We start from the raw sequence: 20493 nt of genomic DNA, 5'->3' as shown, positions 1-20493 counted from the left end.
CCCCTCACGGCTTACTCCAGATATCACTTCAAATATTACTCGGCCAACTCAAAGCGGCCACGCTAGAATAAGAAGTTAGGTGAAGCAGTTGACTTGTCTAATAAAATCAACGCCCTGAATTGAAAATGATGATGCCCTAGCCGGGCAGGGGGGGCTCCCCTCCTCCAGATTGATCAGTCGAACTTGCTTGCAGGTGATTTTGGTTTCAGTGGCCACACGGGGTTGATTGCAGAAGAGAGAGAGAGTCCGTCTCATAGAAGTAGGCCGACCATACTCGTGGGGAATCAAACGAATCCAGCGGTCGATCGACTTCGCAGAGAGGAAGTTGTCATGAGTCCAAAGGGTAGTTAGTGTGTAGACCTTCGGGGACCCTTTTGGTCCCGGCCTTTCTATCTAAGGAACCTCTCTCACCTAAGAACGAGTCCCGGAGTTGGGGGGGTCAAGTAACGGGCTCTCATTAGGATTAGACCAAGGAACGTACGTCAGAGCTCATTAGAGAACAAGCCAACAACCTCGACCGCTCTCACCAGCCCAACCGAACCCTACTGGCATACCACACCCTCAACAACTCCACTCCGCAACCGGGTTCACAGACCGAGATCTTTCTTGAGACCAGGCAGCACGGTGCCCAGGTTGAAGTTCCAGACCAGCGCGCTGTTGTGCCCCGTCAAGGCCGCGCCGGCCCAGTACGTGTTCCGCGCACCCTCGAGGGCCAGGAACCGGCGGTAGAAGCCGGCCCTGATCTCCTCCGCCGACACGCGCAGGTTGTACGGGCCGTGGTTCGAGGAGAACGGGAACGTGGCCCTCTCCGCGGCGTCCGCGGGCACGGCGCCGACGGCCCCCAGCGTCGCGAGGTTCCCGCGGACCACGGCCTGCCCGTCGGCGTCGGAGTACGCCGTGTCCCGAAATCCCACCAGCACGACGAAGTCGTCGGGCGAGCCGTACCCGTCGATGCCGTTGGGTCCCGGGATGACAGGCTGGTTGAAGGGCGTCCGGGCGCCGACGTTGGTCAGGCTCGTGTTCAGGCCCGGGATGTTGGCGACGGCGGCCCAGTAGCCCAGGGCGGAGAACTTGGAGAAGAGGCCCGACTCCTCGGCGGTGAGGTCGTAGGCGCCTACGTTGTCGAGCGTCGGCGGGATGGCGAACAGCAGCTTGCGGGCGCGAATGAGCTTGAGCGGCTGGTCCGGCTGCTGGATGAGGACGGTGACGCCGGTGGCGTCGTCCTCGTTCTCGTTGACGGGGACGTCGCGCCGGACCTCGACGACGTCGGCGTTCAGCAGCACGCTGTCGCCGAGCTCGGCGGCGGCGGCGTCGTACAGGGCCCTTGTGTCGCCGCTGGCGGAGACGATGAACTCGCCAAAGATGCTGTTGAGCAGGCCCGGCCCGAGGCCCTTGATGCCGTACAGCGCCGGGATGGCAGAGATGTCGCCCGTGAACCAGTTGAACTGGGCGATGACGGTCAGCAGCGCCGAGAAGCCGTACCTCTGCGCGAGCTCAGCGAATGGCATGGTGAGCTCCTCCGGCACGGGGTCCGGAACGTGGAAGCCCTGGTCGATCCAGAGGTACTTGGCCAAGACGTTGATTTTGTACGACCGTACCGCGGCCTGCAAAGCCTCCTGCCGGGCCGCGGCCTCGGAGGCGTTAGGGGCGGGGATCCGGACGCCGGATGAGAAGTCGTAGCTCGGCGACGCGCCGCCCCCATTGAGCGGGTTGACCCTGGCGGCGGAGACGTTGAGGCGGGCGAAGTAGCCGCTGACGACGTCGGTGTTCTCGAAGAGCGAGACGCCGACGTTGCCGGGTACGCCCGTCCGCGGGTTCGTGTACGTCTCGGCGTGGCCGCCGATCTGGGACTTCTTTTCGACGACGGCGACGGTGGCGCCGGCGTCCCGGAGCTGGATGGCCGCGTGGATGCCGGCGGAGCCGCCGCCGATGATGGCGACGTCGACGTCGATATCCGACTCGGAGCACGGCGTGGCCGCGGCCCCGGCGGCGGTCCGGGCGAGTGTGAGAGCCATGGCCGGCAAGGCAAGGTTGGAAAGCTTCATGGGTGGCGGTGTCGACGAACGAGTGTAGCTGGTTAGCGAACGTGATCGAAGTCCGTCGCTGTTAATCAGCATGAGCCGAGCCGATGGTCCAACTTAAGAGACGCGGCTCGCCGTGGGAGGAGTAACGAAGCTGGAGCCCGACATAACGAGGCGAACAGCGGCTGTATTTAACTCTACCGATAGGATCCCCCCCCACCCCTACCCTTTTTCGTTCCAAGAGCCTGGATCCCAACACGGCAGGGAGGCCTGTAGTAGTGCGTGGCTCGTAGGGAGCCCACCATCAGCAGTCTTGGGGGGGGGGGGGGCCGAGATAGTCGCCGGATCCCGTGCGCCGCGAACACTGACATCACGTCGCAATGAAGGGCGAAACTTTGACTTGAGCAGCATCCTGTCAGGAGAGTTGCCCGGCTCCACCGGCCGCCTTTAGGGTTCAATAAGCCTGCCGACGTCGGGAAGTTCGAACCTGACTCTACATCCGAGGTTGATTTGTTTTAACTCACGGTGTCTATGGGCATGTAAGTCGCTTCGGGAAGGCCGTATACCGTCCCGCCATGCGAAAGTATACATCTTGAACCCGTATGTGTCGTTTGCCTACGTGTTGATGAAGTTGCGGTGTTGAAGAAGACAGGCATTGGACGTCAACATATCACGACCCCATTCCCGCCGTCTCTTCCCGAAAGAAATGAGAAACCAGCATCTTTTGGGGCAGACCGCGAGATTGCCACAATGTTGAGGAGTAGCGCACATGGATGGGAACCAAAGCTACCTCGTCAATCAGAGCAGGATCTAGTTCACGAGATGTAGTGAAGGAGCGTCAGGCACTTGCCAATGCGATGGTAAGTCGAGGGGGACGCTTCGGAACGTTCTCAAGCGAGAGGCCTCGGCAAGCAAAAGGCCATCGTCTGTCCATAAAAAGTAAAGAAATGGAGGAAGAGGCGTTGTCATCAAGACGAGCATGAACAAGCCGCCCTGTGCCTCTTTCCCAAGCTCTGCTCCTATAGAAACATACTGAAAGTAAACCAGGCCATGCGGTTCGAACGCCATTTTCCCTCCCTTTTTTTCAATCAAAGAACTGCTGTTGTGACGTCGTGGGCAAAAAATTTTGCAGCTCGGTCCAAACGACCAAGGAGGATTCGACGGCGAAGAGCCGGTCTTACATGTGATAACCAGTTGGTCGACGACGAACCAAGACCGGCACGATGCCGTGCTAGATGCGTCGACTCGAAGACAAAGCCCGGGTCCTGGATGTTAAACCAGATGAAAGAGGGTGGGAAAATATCAGTCCCTTGGTTATGTAGAGTTGAGAATGGTGTATACTGTGGTTACAGGCAAAAAGATTTCAGCCACCCGTCTTGCCAGGTAGATTTTGGAGATGCAGTCACACTTCGCTCAGCATCAGCACAACTAACTGCTGAAGCTCGTATATCGTATATACGCACTTACGTGTTTACAAGGGTTAGGCTTGTTGGCGCAACCTTGTAGGTTTTCTAGCAGAAAGATGAAACCTATCACATACAGGTCGTACCATAGTTATAACAAACCGCTTATGGTCTCGGGAGAGGGGGATAACCCCCCCTCCCCTCCAAATCACTCAACCCACGCATCGTCTGCTCTTGATCTTGTGGGGGAATATTCTGCATGTCATGGTAAACCAAAGCAATGCGAGTCTCGATGAGGATAGCGAGCACCCAGCCATACTGATGCCGGTAGTTGAGAGGCGGGGGAAAAACAACCCCAATGGCCGGCCATCCTTACGCACAACAGAAGTCGTCCGGATGGGGACGACGGGGAACGGAATTCCCGATTCGACTCCGCAAACGCACACGTATCGTCCAATCACAGCCGGAAACACCGGGTGGTCCAACCAGAAGAGAGACTCCGGAACTCGTTCTCGATATCGTTAATACGATGTTCGCCGCGAGCAGCCGCGCGGGCTCCTCCTACATCCCCCCTGCTTTTCTTTACGACGTTCCCGCTTGTAGCAAGCATCCTGATTGGCACAGCCGAGGCGGGCTTCATGAAGCCTCGTCACCGCGACCCCGGCACTCAATGTGCCACCAACAACAACAAACTCCAGCGTGAGCACTGTCGTCTAGCCATGTGGTCCGGACGACGACCGTCGCATCTACTACACATTATACACGTTGGTCAGCTTTGGAACATGGGCTCCTTAGTAGAATAAATAGTAGATGGGAAGCGCATTGCGAATCCCCGACAGTTCGAGTTGCCTCAAAACTGATTCGTGTCTCGTGATTCGTTGCTTAGCAAGCCGGTCGCTCTCATAAGGACACACACACACCCACCCACCCACCACCTGGTCCATCCTAAGCGCCGACGCGATAGGTAAGTCCAGGACGGTCCCGTCGCGCCGGCGGGAAAGCGACAGGAACAAGAATCACAAAGGGCGTCTTGGATTCCCGAAACCCGAGGCACCGGCGCTGCGGCGCCTCCAAACCCCCCCTCTCACAATTTTTGAATCGCGCGTGTGCCGGGCCCCATCGTTCAGAGTTTAAGCGCCAGGAACAAGAGACATCCATCCATCACGACCCTGACCAGGGGGGCGACGGAGGAAGGGATCGTGCTGCGGTGCTAGCTTTTTGAGGTTTGGGGGGGCAAACGGCCGAATAGGAAAGCAAATGTCGAAAAACCGGCCCTCATTCGTCGCGTTGAGATGCGGGAGATCCCTTCACGACCGGGGGGTAGCTGATTGCGGGATTGGGAAATGGGAAAACAGAACCGGACAGTCTCGGGGACTGCAACGGTCTGTCGCCAATCCTCACCGCGTCTCGTGATGCGTCGAAACGTGCTGATACCTCGCTGGGTTGGACACAAACCCAAGAGGTCGTAGTTTAAAGGAATGGCAAAGAGGTAGAACATTTGCCGATTGAGGCGATCGAGGCGGACGAGATGCTCGATGAGATGGACTGGTTGTCCGGGGGGATACACACACACACACACACACACACACAGTAGAAAGCAAAAGTGACCGCGTATCAGACGGTCTCTGTGCGGAAAGTCTGTGGCTAGCTCGGATCCCGTCACATGTCGCTCGCTCTCTGTGCTCCTCATCTTTGAGGCTCCAAGGCATAATTTTCTTTTGTCCCTGGTTCGATGATGACTGCAACGCGTCAGATTGTTTGTCCGCCGCGTCAAGATCCAGCCTCGCAGATGCCGTGTTATGGAAGCCTAGCAATAGTGACAGGTACAGACAGTTCCAATGGCGGGATATCGCACCGTTAGGGGGGGAACGGAAGCGCCTGCGGCCCTGTATCTTGTGACTGTGATGTGACTGCTGAAGAGGAAAAGACATGGGTCATTGTCATGTTGGAGCAATACGCGGAGTGAGACGACATGTGCCGCCTAGACAGCAAAGGGAGGCTCGGCATGTTGAAAGCTGACGGCGGTCGCGCCAGTTCCCAGTTGGAGCGTTGGAAATCGTCGTCACTGTAACCGTTGCAGGGTGACGGGAGTGGCAGAGTGCTAGAATGCCTCCTCCTCCTCTGCCCTTGTCCTCGCCCTCAGACTGGCTCATTGTCCGTGTACCCCGGGAGAGGCGTGACACATGTCGGCCCACTAGAACCGTGGAACAAGGCAGCTGACCATTAGGCAGCCACAGAAGTGATGCGTTTCCAACCACTCAGATAATTCGTACAAGGCGAATTGCCATCCAATCAATACCGCGTCGTGTCGTCCCGCCTTCGACTCGCCGTTGGTCGGTTGTCTTGTCAATCGATGGTCAGTCGTTAGTCATAATTCGTCAGTCGACAAATCTCTCTCGCGATAACGAAAGGCTTCTTCTAACGTCCAGCGTGAGGCAGAGGCAACCAGAGGCCCAGAGTGCACCGCCTGTCTGTCTTGTCTTGTCTTGTCTTGTCTTGTCTTGTCTGTCTTGTCTGTCTGCCTCTCCCAACGCCGCAAAAGGGCGTGCGACGACCGATGCACCCGGCAACTCCACCGCGACTGTCAGGCCATGAGACACCCCCAAGCCCTTGAGACACGGACTGCATGTACCGCTGCAGTCAGAGTCCTGTACGTAGCTATCTCCGAGCGGCCGGATGCAGGTTTCGTGACTCCGAATCCCTCGGGGCGGAGACCTAGCAATGTCTGCGATACGAAAAACAACGCTGTTGCGCGCTCGTGTGTCGAGTCGCAACGTCTCCATCGCCTGCTCACCGACACGCAACAATCGAGCTTGCAAGAGCGGTGGGTCGATTAAGAGCGGATTGTACTCAACGCCATGATGACCGAACAAGATGCTTCGTGACATAGCGCAGCATGGATGTACGTAGTGTACGTGTATGTGTGTATACATATATGTGTGTGTGTGTGTGTGTGTGTGTGTGTGTGTGTGTGTGTGTGTGTGTGTGCCTCTTGTGTCTGGAGTTTGCCGGTGCATTGATAGAACTTGGAAGAGAAGGGCGACACAACCGGTCAACCAACCTGCTCTTTCGTGAGTGTCACTCCCGACTTCCGACTCCGATCCCCGTCTGACAGCAAAGAGACTGGCTCCAGGTACGGTATGTACTGCATTGTCCCGTGCTGATACGTACCCACTCGCTGCCTTCAGCTCCTGCTTCAGAACGAAAAACGATTTCGTCAGGTAATTATGCGGTGTGTGTCACGTGGGGCCGAAGTGGCTGACGGTGGAGCTCCCAATATCTTGCAGAAGAAGAAAAGTGTGGTGTTGCTGATGTGATGCGATGCGGCGCGGACGGAGCTGGGACAGGAAACCCCGGAGACAAGCTTGACGAGTTTGCAGGGGACCTGGACCTGGACCAGGACCGACCTGGACCAGGGTAATGAATGACCAGCCGCACCATAGCGAGCGCCAGCAGTCCAGTCCAGCCCAGCCCGACCGATCGACAGTGTGACTGATGCGAGCCTGGAGCCTGCGAGCCCCGGCGAACCAGCGCAAACTGTCAGTCCAAATCGGCCCCAACATGGACGGACGGCGGCTTGATAATGAGGTGGGATGGGATTCCCACCCGTTCTTATGAACCATGCCGTGAAATGAAAGACGCCGTTACGGGATGACAAGCCGCTGGCTGGCAAAGAGGAAGAGCCTGACGCCGTATGTCCTTGGGTGCCCGAAGAACAGCACATCCGAACAAACAGCTGCGGGGGGGGGGGGGGGACCTTTTGTCGCTGTGAGTATCAGTCAAGGTAAGTGAAGACGAGCCTCGTCTCGTTCCCAGCCTCCCTGTCTCTCGCCAACCTGGCCTTTTGCCCCTCGTCGTTCCAGAGCCGGCAGCCGAGGGAGGCTAGTAACCGAACAATCGGCGGAAGGGGAGCCGTCACCGCCTCTTCTTCCTCCTGGGCCATTCTCCGCACTGTCCGTGTCCCACTTCCGTCGCGGCGAAGAAGACGAGGCAGCGTCGAATGCAGCAGGCGGCAGAGTAGGTACGGAGGCAGAATAAAGTGAACCGTCGGCCGCTAAATTTAGCCCTTGTTGGCTGGCAGCTCAGGCAATTGTCGATCGGCCTCATTCCTCGGAGAGTCCTAACAGGTTTTCGACGCTGACCATCACCGACTTGTTCTTGTCCTGTGGCGTCACTCGTTACGCATACGACGAGCTGGGGCGGGAAACACATTGCTCAAGAACAGGTGGGTAAGTATAGGCAGTAGGTAGACGAGGGTGGTGAGGCAGCCCGAGGTACGGACAATGCAGGAGGTTCGCTGATCGGGTCGACAGTACAGTCAGCAAGCAGCTCTACTCTCTGGGCCATGGAGGTCCTGCTTCCCGCGTGTGGAAGCTTGGGTCAGCAAGGACCTCGGGGTAACAGCTGTGACTGTACGGATACGGATACACGAATGTGGCCATCCTGCCGGGTGGTCGGGAGAGACATTGAGCGGCGACAGTGCGATGAGTCCCCCCCCCCCCCCCCCCCCGTCTCGTCTCATCTTTTCCATTGTTGGTGCGTGCAGCCCTGCTTTAAACAGAGGGAAAAGCTGAAGTAACGTGGCATATGGAGACCTTGCCCCATGCGGAAAAGTCGAGACCAGGGCGGGCGGGAAAAGCGAGAGGTTGACAGACAGACAGACAGACAGACCTCCAGCGGCAGACGACGGGACAGACATCTCGGAAGATGAGAGGGCGAAGGGACAAGACGAGAAAGAAGAAGAAGAATGGGGAAACGATGGAGAATAAGCGGAGACGACAGAGTCAAGAGGAAACAAAAACCCTCCATCGGAAGCTGGAACTCGAGGAACAGTCTCCGTATCTGTATCTGTTACCTGTATCTGTACCCTTGCCCTGCTCAGTTAGAGTAGGTAGAGTAGGAAGGTGGGAGGAGCTAGTGTGGCGTGGTGTTTCTATCCCTTCTGCTTTCCCGAATTCCTTTGCGAGCCGCCTGCAAGAACCAAGGCCGGCCTAGAAATTCAACCGAGTGTGAAGGAGGAGGGGGGATGTGGAAGCGGACGTGGACGTGCAAGGAGACTGGATTGGATGCCTTGCCATGCCAGGAGCCCGCCCGCCTCCACTCAGACATTTATCACCACACCCTCATGGGCCCGAGGGGTGAGTTGGGAAAGAGCTCAGGTCGAGATCACGTCATAACAGCAAATCAGAAGCAAGAGGGACGTGGCCACCCATGTCCATAGTCCCACCCTGACCCTCTTATTCAGCCAGTCAGAACTCTTAAATGGCTAACAGCCCCGCCCTTCAAATCATGGCTCGGAATCTCCCCCTTCGTCCTCCACCCGTCTCCTCCCACAACCAATCAATCTCCTTTGGCCCACCCCAACGTGACAAGGCGCGAGGGCAGAAAAACCGCTCGCACATACAGACAGAGTACATACAGTACACAGGAGAGGGTGAGTGAGCCAGGCGACAGAGAGAACGAGCGAGTCGAATCAATCGATCAGATTCGCCTCCAAACAGTTTTCTAAAACAAAACAAAAAAAAGAGAACACCAGGCCCGGGCTACTCGCACTCTATTGGACCATTGACAATCAGATCGGATCAGTCGCCAATCACGAAGCTGGACCTATCCGTTCCCGCATTCTTTAAGCATCTTATCGATAAACGCGCGCTGTGTGCGGTACGGGTGTCTACGAAGAATCTCGCGCCCGCGCGCGGAAAGCGAGGAAAGACAGACGTTCCCTTCGAGACTTCGGGTAGGTAGGTAAATAGGTAGTGTTAACAATTGAGGGGAACACGGCATAGCGCGATAGGCAAACAGACAAGCCCGTCGGCGGCAACGCATCACCGCAAGCACAACTTGTTCTCACGCAGCCCTCCCACCCCCCCCCCCCCCCCCCCCCCACACCGCTAGAAAACCCGCGGCGGGAGAGGGAACTCGACAAGAAGACGAGGCCAGCCGCCGGCGCAGAGGATACGACGACAGACTGGCTATTCTATTCGAGGGCAGTGACGCCTCAAGAGAGAACAAGAACAGGACACCGATTCAACCGGCCCTCTCGTTCCGTTGCTCTACACCTGTCTCAAGCACACAGACTGCCGCTTGCTGTTGTCAAGTGGTTGTTGAGAAAGTGAACAGGCGTGGGAGAGAGAGAGTGTGTGTGTATGCGAGTGAAGAGGGGGGTGTGCAATTTACCTCCACCAAAGCCAAGGTGTGCGAACCAAGGTGCGCTTGCTTTCCTTCCCTCGCTGCGACGTCAACGTCAGCGACAGCCATCACTACCACCACCAACTAACTGCCTACCCCCCTCACCCCCTCCCTCCCCCCCCTTCCCCTCCTTCCCCCTCCTCTCTGGTCCTGCCAGCCTGCCTCTGTGCCAGCCTGCCTCCTCCCTTCTCGCACTCCAGTCACTTGCCCTCTTCCCGTCCTTGCTAAAGCAGCACCCCCTCATACCCCCTCCACAGACTTCAGTACCGCAGGAATCTTCTTCACACACACCCCAAGACCCCAGCATAACGACCCATCTTTTTCCACCGACGCCACACACTCACACTTTCGTCTTCAGGATCCACGCACCTCTTTTTTCCTCTTTTTTTTTTTTTCCCTTTCCCTTGCCCTCCGCCGCCGCCCACCTCCGAAACAGGCGTACAAAGTGCCAAAGAGCCCCGGTTCGTCGAAGCAAAAAGGTCCAGCGAATCCAACGAGCCAAAAGCCAGAAAAAACCCGCCCTCCCACAAAACCCAGCAAATCAGCTCGGTTTTTCTCTTGCGACCACTCATATTCGTCGCTCACCTCTCCAACGTCTCCCCCAACCTGCCACCAACCACCAACCACCACTCACAGCCTACGATTGATTCCAGACGGCCAGCGACACGCTCTCGCCTCTCGTGAACTGTTCGCGACACTGGATCTAGGAACCAACTCAAAGGCCCTTTACCCTATCATCGTCGGCCTCTCGACACATCCTCCATCCAACAAGCTACCCAGCATATTGGGCCAACGCCAGCAACAGCACGCACCTCGCCTGTCAGCTGATAGACTCGACCTGCGGAAAACAGCATTCCTCCCCCTCCTCCCCCGCCTCTCTATCCTCTCTGTGTGTGTGTCTGTTTGATCGCAGCGAACCGCACCGTTCCATATCGCATCGCAGCGCGCGACCACAGCGACGGCCCCTTCGTCTTCGCCCAACCGCGTCGCACTTGACCTCTCGGCCAAATAGCCACCGCACCCACGCGTCAAAGCTTTTTTCGGGAGACGATTCCCAAGCTCACATCGTGACACTCGAGCCAAAAGCCTATCAGAAAGCTTCGCCTCGACTTAGACCACGAGCCAATCTCTAAAAAAGTCTACACTATCGAGCTGAAGCCAAAAACTCTGGCCAACCAGGTACGTTTCGCATGCTCCCTCGACACAGCTCCTCTGGCGCCCCTCCCGTCCAGCCCTGTACGCGCGCTTCCTTCCTTGTTGCTTGACAACACGCCGGCTGTCTGTTTACTATTCTACTTTTTCTTTCTATCTCTACGCTCGCGCTCTTGATTTGACGCTTGGCATCAACTCCTCTTCCCAACGCCGACACGGAGTTGCACCGACGACGCCGGGGAAAAGCTCACCGGACATCTCCCCAGTGTGTGCTGCCGACTCCTGTTTTCTTTTTCTCACATCCTCTTCTCACATGTCGCACACGCGCACGCCGTTGTCTGAAACCGGGCGAACGGCACATGCTTACTGACTTAACTGACCAGGGCGCATAACACCCTTCTTCCTTATCCTTCACACGGCACCTCGCCCTCATCGGCGATTACCCCCATCATCTTCAGCACTACAGCGGTACGTGTATCGGATTTTCTTGTCACTTTGTCACCAACCTTCCCCAGCAACTACCTACCTGCACGCTGGTCCCCAAAATGTGTTACCATCCATCATCCCCCGGCCCCCTCCCCCCTCTGGCAATGTCCACGTCAATCTGTCTCTCCTTTCGACCACGGGCATCACCGCCACCTTGCAGTATTCTCTGTTCCATCCGTCGGCACTACTGTGCTATTGCTTTCATGGCGTCCCCATCCCCCCCTCGAAGCGTACTAGCAGTGTACCGAGCCTTCGATGCCTTCTCGAAGCACCCCTTGGATGACTGGCATCGAGGCGGCGGCAATGAGCTGGAAGAAGGGTCTCGGTTGACCAGCCACCCCTTGTTCCATGTGCAGCCTCAGTGGGCTGTAAGTTCTTGTGCAGCGCTTAGTGAGCCCTGTCTGGCTGGTGGCAGCGACACAAGACAGCGCCTGTACCGGCACCCTTTCCACTCCTGAGGCGCAAAGCACAGGCTCTGTCACAGCAGCTCGGACGTTCTTCTGGCTCTGCGTCGCCACCACTACACTACCGCGACAAGGGGAGGGAGCTTCTCCTGGCTGTTTGGCATGGTGGGCCATGCCTTTGCATACTCCGTCATGCATGCGAGGTCTGCCAGCGCATCAAGTGGTGGCCCGAGACGCCTGGAGATGAACATCAACCCCACTCATTCCGCCTACCTTGGGCGCATCATCCCGAGCTCTGGCTTATATACAGAAGAACTAACGCTCTTGGTTGGACAGATCCCGCGACGCGAAGTGGAATAGAACTAAACAGGTCTATTTTTCTGTTCCTCTCGGGAACCAGAGCATCGGCTTGCTTCGTCCAAAAACCAAATCCCCCCAGACTACCGGTAGACTTACCCTACCCGCTTCCCGCATTGCAGCCGGTAGACCATTCCAGGACCAGCCCACACCAAGCAACCCTCGACTCCGCCTAACACGGGCTACACCACCAGTACCGTACCAGTACCAGCTCCAGCAGCCTCGACACGCCTGCCTTCTCCCTCTCTCCCTATCCGTAACAACCCACACACCAGCCGACCTCACGTGGCTATCATTCTCGCCCCAGGCTCAGCCACCCACCCTCGTCCGCCCCGCGACTACATCAGCCCGCATATGCCGTGGTCGGCCACTTGCGTCGCGCCCGCCTCTGCCAGCTCATTCACGCATCACCAATAGATTGAGCCCCTCCGCTCCCAATACACTGGCAAAGCACCCTAGCACACACACGGCTCCCAATCCGTGTTGCCCAACTCTACCCAAGCAGACGGGCCGTCTCAAGTCATTTTTAAAGCTGATTCCTCACAAGAAGGGCAGCTTTCGTCGCAACTCATTCGCCGCTCGCGACCCATACCCGTAATACCCTTTGTACGCGGTCACGTTTTTCTCTCTCTTCCCACACACGCCAAACAAGTCGTTCGTCGAGCTAGCTACACGTCCCTCGGTCTCTCATTGGTTCTGAGCCTATTCGCGACGAAGACATAGCACTGCCTTCATTGCACAGCTCGACCTCCTCCCATCGAACCGGCTGACTCCCAGTATGATGGAATACGCACAATACCCTCAACCTCAGAACGCACACTCGGGATACACGAACTCCACCACAGGCAACAACATCACCTCTCCTCACGGCGTACAGACGTCACCCATTCTGTCTCAACAACAATCACCCTCTCAGCAACAGGGGCACAACATGTATCAGCCACAGTACACCGTTCCCCAGCAGGGCATGCACTATGCCATGCCCCAAATCCAGGCCGCCGCCATGGCGGCGACTGCTGCTGCATCCGGATCCAGCTACCCATACATGGCTTCCGACCCCAGCATGACCCAGACGTCGCCGCGAATGGGCGGCGCGAAGAAGGAGAACCGCGACCCCCGATCACCAACCCAGATGACCAACGTCTCGCAGCTGCCCGGCCAGAGACGCCTCAGCCAAGTCACCAGCCCGGGCGTCCCCAACGCCCAGGGCATGATGAACCACGTCGGCGGGCGACCCGGTGTTGCGCCCCCGCAGATGGCGCAGGGGCAGGCCATGCCTCATCCGCAATCCCCCGAGATGCCGGCCGGCGGTGTCGAGGAATCACCCCTTTACGTCAACGCCAAGCAGTTCCATCGCATTCTGAAGCGCCGCGTAGCACGCCAAAAGCTCGAGGAGCAGCTTCGTCTTACCTCTAAGGGTCGCAAGCCGTATCTGCACGAGTCGAGACACAACCACGCCATGCGCCGACCCCGCGGACCCGGAGGACGCTTTCTCACTGCCGAGGAGGTGGCCGCCATTGAGCGTGAGAAGGGCGGCGGGTCCGGCGAGCCGTCCAACGACGATGTCACCGACACCAAAGCCGGCACGAAGAGAAAGTCGGAGGCGGATGACTCGAGCAGCAGCAAGAAGGCCAAGAAGGCGTCGGAGAGTCCTGAGGAAGACGAGGAGGATGAGGACGAATCTTGATGCCTCTGCCACCAACTCGTTCTTTATGTCGCGCATTCCGATCACGAAGTCACGACAGTTCGCAGAGACGACCATACAGGCCATCTCTACTACTCTTTTGAAACTGATTTATAATGAAGGTGGGAGTCACGAAGAAGGGCGGGGAGTGCCTTGTGAGGGATGTGCTTATAGGAGCCGGATGAATTCTCCTCGCGGGTATCTTTATACGCAGCATGCGGGCCGGTATACAGGACTCTCTTTGCGCTCGGGCGGCCAGACCCCAGCCTATGCCGCACCCTTGAGCGGCATTGGTTTTTACCCCACCCCCTTTTTTCTTCTACTTTTCTTTTCATTTTCACGGTTAATACACATTATCGACTGGCAACAGCATGGCATCCGTCTAGGTGGGTGGCCGCAAGGGAAATGGGAGGGAAGAATGCATGGACGACTCGAAACGACGGATACCCCTCTTGTGTTTACTCGATTACCCCCTTCTCCTTGTTGTTTCTGTTTTCTTGTTTTTTTCTTGGTTTCCTTCTTCACTTCGTGTTACCAAATCTTTTTCCCCTGGACCGGCAATGGACGGCCTTTTGCATTCTTCGAGGGGCGGTGGTTGCTGATACGGGCAAATGGTCTGGCTACCAGCGGCTCCGTCTTTCATTTTATTATATTTCTTGTCTCGGCAGGGAGTGGGAACGTGAAGAGGAGAAAAACACCGTAAAAATGAAAAGCCGGCAGCGGTTGGCGTGTTGTATGTCAACGTCATGGGAACCGAGAATGATTTGAAGATGATGGGATTTATGTTTCTATTGATCTACCGTACCACTTGTTGCTTGCTGGGCTGAGGGGATAGACCATGGTTCCTGGCCATCCGTCACCGGGTTCATGCCTAGGGAGAGAAACACAGGTTTAACGACAGTCATCCACACGAGCAATTTTATACCATTTACTACATCTTTTTGAAGACAATCTGAAAAGTGTCGAGACGGACGCCTCGTTCTTGCATGGCGTGACTGTATGATGTTCACTCCGGGTCGTCAGTGAGATCTGGGTTGACGCGAACGGGACGCGGCGTTGGTGAATGGGTCATGACACTTGGACCAGGACCAATGAAGAACGGGATGCAACGGTAGTCGACCGACTGGACGGACGGGGTTTTCTGTGTTTCCAGGAACCAAGGAAAGCGAGGCTCTGGAACAGCAAATCATCATCAGCGACAAGGCCGGACAGGGCGAGTACAGTGAACGACGGACGCACGGCGGACACTGACTGGCTCGGTCGGGAGCGCCATGGAGGGGGACCGACCCCACCTCCTCCGCACTCTGTTGCATCACCCCCGCACCAGCGGTCCCTGGGTACCTTAGCATACCTACTTACCAACCTAGGTAGTTGTGAGATAGCAGCAGCAAGGTCGTCTTTGGCCGGTGGACCTCGGCATCTTTCCCAGCACCATCCAGCCACCTCGCACGGTTCTCACAACACATAGTGAAGCATTCCAGGCCCATTTCCCACCCCCGCGTTCCCGTTCAAACGTCACTAGCAGCTAGGGCCCGAACCGAGGCTCGCTGACTGGCGGAATATCCGCGGACTGCACACCTATTGTGGAAGAACAGAAGCAAGCAACTGACTGGCCCGGCTCAGCTTTCGCCGGAATTCATGTATGATTCTCCCTCGCCTGGGACCTAAACGGCGACCACATTCGATCAGCAAAACCAATCGCCCTGCCTGCCTACTGCCACAGCTCGACATCGAGTCTCTGCGCATCGTGAGATCTCGGAACGACGCGTCCAATTGGAGCAGTGGTGGACGGACGAGACGGCAACAGGAGCCTTCTTCATTACGCACACCATGGCGGGACGTGTACGGCACCCAATCGACCAGAAGGCTCTGGAACGGTACATCGACGAGCATGTGCCACAGATCAAGACGCCCTTGGAGATCAAACAGGTATGTGTAGTCTCCGGGACCTCGTTCTTCCATCCTGACAAGAAAGCCTTAATCTGACTCGGCACAGTTCGGCTTCGGCCAGTCGAACCCGACATACCAACTAACGGACGCGACCAATGCCCGCTTCGTGCTGCGCAAGAAGCCCCCCGGCAAGCTCCTCTCCAAGGCAGCGCATAAGGTCGAACGCGAGCACCGCATCATCGCCGCCCTCGGCCCCACCGACGTACCTGTGCCCCGGGCCTACTGCCTCTGCGAGGACGACTCGGTCGTCGGCACGCCCTTCTACATCATGGAGTTCCTCGACGGCCGCATCCTCGAGGACCCGGCCATGCCCGAGGTGAGCTCGCCCGAGGAGCGCAGGGCGCTATGGAGGGCCGCGACGACGACGCTCGCGCGGCTGCACCGCGTCACGCCGGCGGGCGTCGGGCTCGAGGGGTTCGGCAAGGCGAGCGGGTTCTACGACCGCCAGGTCCGCACGTGGACGACCATTTGCGAGAGCCAGGCCGCCGCCGTCGACCTCGAGACGGGCGAGAAGGTCGGCGATCTGCCGCACTTTGGGGAGATGGTGCGGTTCTTCGGGGACGGGGCCGCGCAGCCGCAGGACCGGGCGACGCTGATCCATGGGGATTACAAGATTGACAACATTGTCTTTCACAAAACGGAGCCGAGGGTCATTGGAATTCTGGAGTATGTACCCCTAAACCCCCCTCCCCCTTTTTTATTTTCTTCTTTTTTTTCTTTTCTTTCTTCACCCATACATAACCTCCCTTCATCCTGTCTTCCACTCCCCTCCCCAACCCCCCGTACAACAGAAAACTGACAACCCCCCCCCCCCCACGGCAGCTGGGAAATGTCCACCGTGGGCCACCCCCTCTCGGACTTGTGCAACTTCCTACACCCGTACTTCACCGCCTCGCGCGCCGGCAGCGGCATCTACGCGCACGACGGATTCCTCCCCGGCGCCACGCCGGGTTTGCCGACGACGGAGGAGATTGTGGGCTGGTACGCCGCCGAGGCTGGGTGGTCACCCGCGCCGGAGCTCAACTGGGGCATGGCGTTCAGCATGTTCCGGCTCGCGGCCGTGTGTCAGGGCATCGCGGCGCGGGCGGCGCGCGGGCAGGCGAGCAGCGAGCAGGCGCGGAGGTTCGCCGTCACGAGGGGCCCGTTGGCGGAGTTTGCGTGGGAGCTCGTCGGGAGGAGCCGTGGCGAGGGGGGGGAAGGTGGCAAGGCGAAGTTGTAAAGGTAGATCGGGACGGTCTTCCCCCCCTGTTTTTATGTCCATGAAAACTCTCTGTGTAAATGTGAGATACGACCTGTGACTTTGCGGTTGAGCTCTTGCGGGCGGGGGGGATAGTCTCTCGACATCGTCCGTCTTGCTGTGTGAAAGAATCCAGCCCCCCCCCCCCCCCCCCCTTATCCCCAGCATCTTCTGTCACATCTATACGGCATGCATTCGACGCATGCCACCGCGGTTTGCGGGTGAGGCCCGGTCGAACTCCTCTTTCGAAAAGAGAAATTTCGAAAAGAGTAACAGGTCAGTTCAAGTGAGTGAGCACGACACGGTAACGAGAACCTTCAATAGTATTGATTGTTCGACATTACTCAACTGTAACTCACCTCCACCCCCTCCCCACACTTTTGTGTCAGTTTATAACGAATGATACACTAATACACTAGGTAGGTTTGTTTTCGCGTCTCCTCCACGAGATCGTAAGGTTGATACCGCCCGTCCACGTTGGTCTTGGGACTCTCGTCTCCACCTCGCGAACCGCTTGCGGCTGATGGAGCTCATCGCGACGGGGGTGCCGGCGGAGAGGACGGTCTCGCTGAGCCCGCACGCGCGACGAGCGGTGCGACGAGGCGACGTCGAACGACACCTCGTCGACGCTGACCATCACGAGCATGCCGCCGGCCGAGTTGAGCACGGCGGCAGCCCCTCGAACATGCCCGAGACCTTGCGGACGAAGGGGGTTCGGGTCCTCGGGCGGCGGGACCGCGAGGGTGAAGGCCGTCCAGGGGTTCGAGGCGCCGCTGCTGCCGGGGGCGATGCAGTTGACGGCGTTGGCCGCCGTGCAGCCGAGCTGGCGAGGCTAGAGAAGGGGCTTCTTGGTGGTCGGGGAGCCGGCGGCCGAGGGCGGGAGCGGGCTTGCCGGGGCGAGGCATGCGAAGGAGAAGAAGAAGAAGAAGAAGAAGAACAAGAAGAGGATGATGCGTTCTATAGCCAGAGTCAGGCGGTTGCGGTATATCATGGTTTTGAACGAGTGAGTGGTCTTTATTTTTTTTTTTTTTTTTTTTTTTTTTTACTGAGTTGAGTATTTGAAATGATACACCACCCTCTTGAGTTGTAGTCATCGAGACGGCGGCATGTCTGTAGGACCTGACAATCCAACGGAGTATAAATACCAGTCATGTCTTTAGAAATACGAGTCTCTCGGGACAAGTGTAGTTGTCGAACCTCGGGACGCAATCTAAGACAATGCGTTGGAAATAAGCGGAGTGGCTGGCTGGCGGGCCGAGAAACCTTAAAAGACTATTAAAAAGCCCAAAGGTGATTGTTGAAATGTCCGTTGGGTGTTTTCGTATGGCTAGCCCCTTCGGGTTTTCGTACAACTTCTGCTTTCCCTCATATTTTACCAATTTTGTTTTAAAAAAAGAAAAGAATTCTTTGGTGATTTGGTGATGAATACAATGTTGATATGGAAAACCCCGGTTTTCTTATGTAAAGAACCAACAACAACAACAACACCCCCCAACAGGACTATCTGCCCTTCACGGTGTTCCTTTCTTCCTGACGATGTTTTCTTGCACGACTCAAAACGGGAACCGATTTTTCGCTAAGCTAACAACTACAAATGGTTCCCATCCCCCTTTCGTACTCGACCGTTTGGAAAGGTTCGCCGGGGGTTCATCGTCCGCCAGACCCGCACCCGATGCAAAGCAAAGAAAAACACCGACTTGGGAGTCTCAGCCCCGGGGAACAAAGTTCCTCCTCGCCCAGCGTGAGCGGAGCAGGTCTTTGGGGTCCCGCTTGTCGTTGTTGTTGCTGTTGTTGTTGTTGTTATCATTGTTGTTCTGCTGGTTCTGGCGACCACGTCCGTTGCCACCGCCGCCCGCCGCGGCACCTCCGCCGGTCTGAGCGTTGTTCCCTCCGCGGCCGGTGCCCCGGTTCCTGCCGTTGCCTCCGCCGGCCGCGCCGTTGCCCTTGCCCCTGTTCCTTCCGTTGCCTTTGCCGTTGCCGTTGTTTTTCTTGCCGTTATTGGCGGACCCCGCGGGCCCGGCAGCCTCCAGGGTGGCGTTGTTGCCGAGGATCTCCTTGATGGCCGTGACGCCCTGGTCGTCCTGGGTCGGGGCATCTTGGATTGACTTGACGGCGGCGGGCAGGTCGACGATGTTCTGCTGGACCTGAGTGAGCACGCCCTCGAGGGTCTGGGCGGTGGGGATATTGCCGGGGGTGTTTTGCTTGGGCGTCGTGTCGGTCTGCTGGACGGCGACGCAGCCGCCAAAGGGGCCCTTTGCGTTGTCGTTGAAGCAACGAATGGTGCAGACGTCTCCAGTGGAGGCTGGCGGGTCCGTGTTAGTCGGCGTGTTCTGAAACTTCCCAACTGCATGCAACAGCCAGGCAGAGATCTGGGGTTTTTTATCGTGTGAACATACCTCCTACGCAGGCCAGGTCGTCGGGCATTTTGACCTTGAGCTTGATGTTGCCATTCTGCGGCTGGGACTCCTGGACCTGCAGCTTGGTCTGGCCTGTGGCCCCGTTGGCGTTGCTCGTCAGGTCGAGGTCGCACGAGTAGGGGCCGACGCCGTCGGCGCTGACCTGGGCGATGGTGATGTCGACGTTGGAGCCCTTTGTGACCTTGGTGACGGTGTTGTTGCTGAGCTGGCCCTCGGTCGTCTCGCCGATGTCGATGTTCCCGCTGAGGATCGTCCGGCCGCACTCGTTGACGACGTTCTGGACGATCTCCTGCTGATTGATGATGTTGGCGTCGGCCTTTGCCGGATTGACTGTGCACGAACGATGCGTGAGACGTATGCTCCTGTTGATGGACTTTGGACACGTACCTAATAGTCCCGGGCTGGCTGGACCCTTGGGGCCTTGTGCGCTGAGGATGACACCTTGAGCGTAGGCCACCGCCAGCATGGCGGAGGCGACCAAGGCTCTCACGGGGAACGACATGGCCGGTATGCAGGCTAGAAAAGAGAAAGAGAAGACGAAAGCCAAAAACGAGTACGAGTCAAGTAAAGATTAGTATGTCTGGCGGGAGGGAAGGTTTAAAAAAAAAAAGTGTCCAGCACGGTTTGGAAGAAGGGGGGGTAAGAGAGAAGCGAAGACGAGATGATAGCCTCTCGAAGGGCAAGAAACAGACCGGCTGGGAGTTTGGAAGAGAGTAAGTAAGAGAGGGGGGGGAAACAACAGATTCACAAGAGAATACCAAACGGAAAGGAAGGAAAGTGTGAGCGAGCGATCCAGACGGGAAGAGCACAGGGAGGCCTGCGTATTCTTGGCCCGGAGAGCGAGGCTATTAAGTTTTATACATGGTTGCCAGGTTTCCTTCGTTTGCTTTTGGTGGTCCCGGCCTACGATGTATGCCTCCCCCTTTCCCCTTTGGCGATGACAAGAGGAGTTGTTTGCAGGGTAGAGCTTGTTTCGACAAGGGGTGGCATGCGTGGATGGACGGGATGGTGTGTGTTTGTGTGTGTGAGTGAGGGAGGGAGTGGGGGAGAGAGAGAGAGAGGGAGAGAGAGACAGTGATGTAGGATGTACGGTGTAAGTCATAGTAGGTACAGTAGTGTAAGCGATGCGCCGTGGTTTAAAGAGCGGACACAACATACTTCGAGCCCCATGAAGGTTGTGCCTGTGCCTGGGC

The 20493-nt window shown here is 57.3% G+C and overlaps 5 protein-coding genes across 5 annotated transcripts; 2 read left to right on the top strand and 3 right to left on the bottom strand.

The window, feature by feature from the left end:
• Nucleotides 1–587: 587 nt before the first annotated feature.
• Nucleotides 588–2045, bottom strand: CDEST_03095 (Putative FAD/NAD(P)-binding domain superfamily; the record flags this gene model as incomplete). The annotated part of the gene is made up of 1 exon (XM_062919254.1): nt 588–2045. The coding sequence occupies one exon, from the start codon at nt 2043–2045 to the stop codon at nt 588–590; it is 1458 nt and encodes a 485-aa protein (XP_062775305.1).
• Nucleotides 2046–10015: 7970 nt separating this feature from the next.
• On the top strand, nt 10016–14639 carry CDEST_03094 (Putative nuclear transcription factor Y subunit A). The gene is made up of 3 exons (XM_062919253.1): nt 10016–10792; nt 11149–11233; nt 11992–14639. Exon 3 carries the CDS (start codon nt 12791–12793, stop codon nt 13697–13699), a length of 909 nt encoding a protein of 302 aa, XP_062775304.1. The 5' UTR covers nt 10016–10792; nt 11149–11233; nt 11992–12790; the 3' UTR covers nt 13700–14639.
• Nucleotides 14640–15079: 440 nt separating this feature from the next.
• Nucleotides 15080–16865, top strand: CDEST_03093 (Putative aminoglycoside phosphotransferase, protein kinase-like domain superfamily; the record flags this gene model as incomplete). Its single annotated transcript, XM_062919252.1, has 3 exons — nt 15080–15625; nt 15693–16312; nt 16469–16865. The coding sequence occupies exons 1-3, from the start codon at nt 15527–15529 to the stop codon at nt 16863–16865; spliced, it is 1116 nt and encodes a 371-aa protein (XP_062775303.1). The 5' UTR covers nt 15080–15526.
• Nucleotides 16866–18589: 1724 nt separating this feature from the next.
• Nucleotides 18590–19866, bottom strand: CDEST_03092 (Putative egh16-like virulence factor; the record flags this gene model as incomplete). The annotated part of the gene is made up of 2 exons (XM_062919251.1): nt 19280–19866; nt 18590–19185 (listed from the first exon to the last, which is right to left on the bottom strand). The coding sequence occupies exons 1-2, from the start codon at nt 19800–19802 to the stop codon at nt 18590–18592; spliced, it is 1119 nt and encodes a 372-aa protein (XP_062775302.1). The 5' UTR covers nt 19803–19866.
• Nucleotides 19867–19868: 2 nt separating this feature from the next.
• CDEST_03091 (uncharacterized protein) lies at nt 19869–20456 on the bottom strand (the record flags this gene model as incomplete). The annotated part of the gene is made up of 1 exon (XM_062919250.1): nt 19869–20456. One exon carries the CDS (start codon nt 20454–20456, stop codon nt 19872–19874), a length of 585 nt encoding a protein of 194 aa, XP_062775301.1. The 3' UTR covers nt 19869–19871.
• Between the last annotated feature and the right edge of the window lie 37 nt (nt 20457–20493).

The sequence above is a fragment of the Colletotrichum destructivum genome, chromosome 2 (genome assembly GCF_034447905.1).
Source record: "Colletotrichum destructivum chromosome 2, complete sequence".
In the NCBI taxonomy this organism is placed as follows: domain Eukaryota; kingdom Fungi; phylum Ascomycota; class Sordariomycetes; order Glomerellales; family Glomerellaceae; genus Colletotrichum; species Colletotrichum destructivum.
The sequence above is the reverse complement of the archived record's forward strand: the minus strand, read 5'-3'. Positions and strand labels throughout refer to the sequence as shown.